The sequence below is a fragment of the Phyllopteryx taeniolatus genome, chromosome 6 (assembly GCF_024500385.1).
Source record: "Phyllopteryx taeniolatus isolate TA_2022b chromosome 6, UOR_Ptae_1.2, whole genome shotgun sequence".
Classification (NCBI taxonomy): Eukaryota; Metazoa; Chordata; class Actinopteri; order Syngnathiformes; family Syngnathidae; genus Phyllopteryx; species Phyllopteryx taeniolatus.
In genome coordinates this window covers 23,218,690-23,223,326 of record NC_084507.1, presented here as the reverse complement: position 1 = coordinate 23,223,326, position 4,637 = coordinate 23,218,690, and the positions used below count along the sequence as shown (strand labels likewise).

At 35.9% G+C, this 4,637-nt stretch overlaps 2 protein-coding genes across 2 annotated transcripts; one reads left to right on the top strand and one right to left on the bottom strand.

Moving 5' to 3' along the window:
* On the bottom strand, positions 1 to 2,360 carry si:dkey-256h2.1 (uncharacterized protein LOC337520 homolog). Its single transcript, XM_061777488.1, has 2 exons — positions 1,994 to 2,360; positions 1 to 249 (listed from the first exon to the last, which is right to left on the bottom strand). The coding sequence occupies exons 1-2, from the start codon at positions 2,160 to 2,162 to the stop codon at positions 143 to 145; spliced, it is 276 nt and encodes a 91-aa protein (XP_061633472.1). The 5' UTR covers positions 2,163 to 2,360; the 3' UTR covers positions 1 to 142.
* On the top strand, positions 2,137 to 4,637 carry LOC133479920 (uncharacterized). The gene is made up of 6 exons (XM_061777487.1): positions 2,137 to 2,201; positions 2,297 to 2,345; positions 3,573 to 3,666; positions 3,737 to 3,830; positions 3,927 to 3,953; positions 4,040 to 4,637. The coding sequence occupies exons 1-6, from the start codon at positions 2,171 to 2,173 to the stop codon at positions 4,084 to 4,086; spliced, it is 342 nt and encodes a 113-aa protein (XP_061633471.1). The 5' UTR covers positions 2,137 to 2,170; the 3' UTR covers positions 4,087 to 4,637.

Genomic DNA, 4,637 nt, shown 5'->3' with positions numbered 1-4,637 from the left:
CTGAATTTTCCTGATTTCACTTTTATTTATTATAGTCCAGTAGTAGAATTATATAATTATTATTAGTAATCACATTTTTCATAACAAACTAATTCTAATATATATTTTTTAAAGTTTTTGAGGTATTTCCAGATTTTGCACATCAGCCGTCGCCCGCGTCCCTCAGCTCGTAACGCGTCGTAGCCCGGCGCCCCGTCAGCCAATCGTATCTGGCGTCCAGGCGCTTGACAATCACGGGCACGTCCCATCCTGCGTGCGTGGAAAGCACGATAAGAAACGTTTGCAGGTTGAGTGACACCGCGGATTTTTGCATGTAATCATAATTTTTACAGCACCAATTTGCAGAGTATTCCTTTTTTTAATCCTCTGTTTGTATGTGTCGCTGCTCTGTGCGTGTTAAAGTAGCAGCTGTTTAAAAGTGCACAATTACTGTTAGCTCATCTGTGGCGTGGCGTGTCGTATTATATGCTAGCGGACTTTTATTAGACACATTTATTGGTATCATTTGGGAGATTAAATAAAGGATGCTTAATTCTGTTTTGGTTTATATGTCAGTTTTACAGTAAACGTCAAGTGGCAGTGACAAATAAAGAGCTTGAAGCAAGCACACTTTGCCTCTTATTTGCTAAACGGTGCAAGCGAGTCTTTTTGTTTCCTCAAAATTGATTTTATACGATAGTCTCCCATTTCTTGACAGCAAGAGAGGGAAAACAGAAACAAAGAAGTACATTGAAAAAGCGTCTTTTATTGCTGACGCATGTTTTAAAACGTTGTTAATCCCGGGCAATAAAAGGTGTTTCAAAGCACATTTGCTATCAGGAGAAGCAAATCTCTGTAGGTAAACAAGCCCAAACCAAAACCGGTTTCGAATCGTTAAACATTGGAAACGATTACAAATCGGAAATTGGATTTTCGTGAGAATAAATCAAGAGATTTTATTTGAAGGCCAATATCGCTGAGCCATACAAGAAAGTGCGTCTCGATTGTGGCCCGTGCAGGCCCAGGCGATCCAGTCGCCGACAGCAAACGCCGGCACCGGCGACACGTGAAGCCTGGACAGAACCTCCTCTTGACTAACATAACACACACACAAATTACACTTAAGGTTTTGGATGTGTAAAAGTTTGAAAAGAAATCGTCTGTCTCGTAGTCTGCTTTTACTGACAAAAATGTTTGAAAAATGTTTGAATGCCATTGATGGGTATTTGTGCTACATTGCCGTAACGATTTGCTTTGCTTTACAAAAGCGGCCACCGTAGTCTATGTTTTCTACGTCTTAAACATGTCTGTATTGGCCAACTCGAATGTATAGTAGCGATTAAAATACATTTTCACGATCATTTGTATTTAAATGATCAATTTGTAAAAGTATTTTCGGCAGCGATATTTGGCATTTTGACGCCTATCGGCAGCAGCCTTTTTTTCTTTTCTTTTAATCCAATAAGATTTAAAACTGGGAAAACTTCGGGGAACTATTTATTTCTGTGAAATGTGAAATTTATAAGAGATGCTGCTGACCCTGGAAACTTTTCTTTTTTTGTTTGAACTTAAAACAAAGATAAGTGAGAGCTTAACATTTCAGTTCCACTGAGATTTTGGAGAAATGGATTTACTGTACAGTAGAAAACTTTAGGGTGCTATTTATTTATGTAAGTTTTCATGTAACTTCATAAGGCATGCTGCTGAGCTGGCTGTACTTTTTGTTAGAATTTTTAAAACAAAGATGTGAGACGGGGGGAAAACGCTGTTGAACAAACGTATGCTTAAAGGCATTCAAACAAAATTAAATGTTGGAGTTTTTATTTTTACAATTTTGACGGCCATACTTTCCATTTTACTGCAAATAAATCTCGGTTATCGGCACCCTTGACGACTGATAATTAGTATCGGTCCACCTCTACTTTTTTTTTTTTTCTGCAGATGTTTGAACAGTACAAAAGAAAGTAACTTAGTTGGTTTGATTTTAGATAGTAACAGTGGATTAGTTACAGACCTCCGGACTGTCTCGACTCCACCGAGTTGTCGCGGGACTCCGATGCCGCTCGGCTCGCCTCATCGTCGGCCAGCTTCAGCCGCCGCCTCGGTATGCCCTCCGCGGCGAACGTCACGTGAGCGCTGACGACAAGCAGGAAGTAGAGCACAGGAGACACTGAACGCAACATTCGGGCGAATGTTGAGTCGGTTCGGCTCGAACGGCAAACGTAAGAGTGTTGATGTCATTTGAGGTTGATTCTTGGAACTGTTGACGGATTTCTTGTGAAATGTGGCGGCTGTGTAATCGTCTCATCGTGTTTAGTGGCGCGTCAGAGTGAAGACGACGACGACGACGACGGCGGCCGCAGTGGGTCGGAAAGCACGCAAATACGACTTTGCCTTTTTGTACACGTAGGGAAGTGACTTTGTTCGTAGCCTTCCTCATTGGATAGAAAGCATAATTTCGATGTACTAACATGAAATCACGAAGGAAAACACTTCTAAAGATGTGTTTGATTAGAAAAATCCAAAATCTGTTCTCTGCGTCTTCATCCAAATGTTCACTTAAATTCAACGACTTCTACATTCTAGCCATACAAAATAGTTATTCTTATTTTAATGAATCATCATTGTGAATTTGTGGGCATATGCACTACCATTGACAAGTTTGGGCAGTTTCTCATCTAAAAGCACTAGAAAGTGTCTCCAAATTTCTGACTGATAGTGTGCATTCCATATATAATAACATGTTTGATCCAAAACGTGTTTTGAAAATAACTAATAACACAGATACTTTTTAAAACTTTAAGTAGCATCGTTTGGGGAAACGTTTTTGTTTTTCCATTTTTTAAATACAAAACAGATTTAAAAGCATATCAAATCAAAAATGTTATACATATATTAGGAAAACAAATAATGATCTTGAATTGGTGGTAAATATACATATATATATATATATATACATAACTGAATTTCTTTTAATTTTTTTATCCAACACAAAATGTATATTTTCTTCACAAAATATAAAAAATGTACAGTCATTTATATTTATTAGAACATGATTTTATCATAAAATTCAACGTATTGTTTATTATTTATATTATTGTGACACAATGTTACCTCAAACTTTTATTTTTATCCAAAACAACAGAAACCACACAAAAAAACCTAGCACAACAAAAAGGGGGTTTGTTATTATTTACAATTTGAAAAATATATATATTTATTCGAAAACATTTATTTCATGAGATTAAAACGATATTATTTATGGAAATAATATATATAATCCAACACTACCAAGGAGTGTTGAGTATTTAAAAAATAATTACAGTACAGAATAGCGTATGAGGATTTAATTGGGTGTGAGTGACTTGGAGCTGCTGTCACTCTTCATAAACGTCTCTTGAGGAAAGTGAAAATTGCTGATTTAATGGATCAAGGCGTGGAGAAGATTGAGTTTTGTGTGTGTGTGTAATTAATTATGCGTGGAGGTAAACACCCTTCCATGATGCATCTTCATCATTATCATCATCAGAGGTTTGCCCACTACCTACAGTAGCAACATTTATAAAACACAGCAACACTCCTCTACATTACAGAAGAAAGTGGACGACAATGGAGATGATTCAACTTATTTTGTTTCTATTGCTGACTAATGTCTTCTGTCTGGAGGGAGACAAGCGCACGAGTCAGGTAAGAAATATGTATATTTTCTTTTATTACAAAATCACATTTGTCTATTGCACTTTTTTTTTTTGATTAGATCAAATGTGCAGAGTCAAATTTAATTGAAGATATTTTGACGAGGATAGCTAGAAAACCTGCACCGCCAACACAATACTTGAAGAAAAACACTGGTGAGCATTACGTTTAAATTAATATACAAGTACTTAATTGATTTGGAAACATCTTTTTTTTTTTTTTTTTTTGACGCACATTTCTTTCCACTCAAGCTGCAAGACGTCGGGCAGCTCGCAAATGTAAGTAAAGACTTGATTAAAGTGTGCAGACAAAAAGTTACCTTTTATTTATATATATATTTTTTTTTCCCCTATTCAATTTCCAGTACAAAGGTTTCAAACCTTTGTAGGTCTGATGGGCAAAAGGAACTGAGGGTGCCAACTGCATTTATTCAGCATGTTTTTCAAATTTATTTTCTGACCACACGTTTATAGAAAAAAAAATAATATATATATATATATATATATATATATGTGTGTGTGTAAGTGTGCTTTTTGTTACTTGTGTTGTCATTTCAACGTTCTCCAGGAAAGGCTATGAATAATAGTTGATGAGAGCGACCTCCAGTGGCAAGAAGAAGATGTGCATCAGAAGACGTCCAATTGTTTACTGTAGTGTAATGTCAGGCCACACTCAAAATAAAATAAAATTATATACTGTATATATAGAAGGCGATTCGTGTGGTAATATTATGGGAATAAAGTGTTGTTTTTCCCCTGATTATAATCAGTTTTGGAATATAGAAATACAACCTTTTACTTAAGATTAAAAAAAAAATCTAAAAAAACATCCCCCCTAAAATGTACCAGTCTTATCTAAAAAAATAAAAATAAAAAACAAAACAAAAAAGCAGCAGAACTTGATTCTCACTCCAGACTGAAAAGGTTACATTATAAGAATTCTTTTTTCAATAGTCTGTTCTT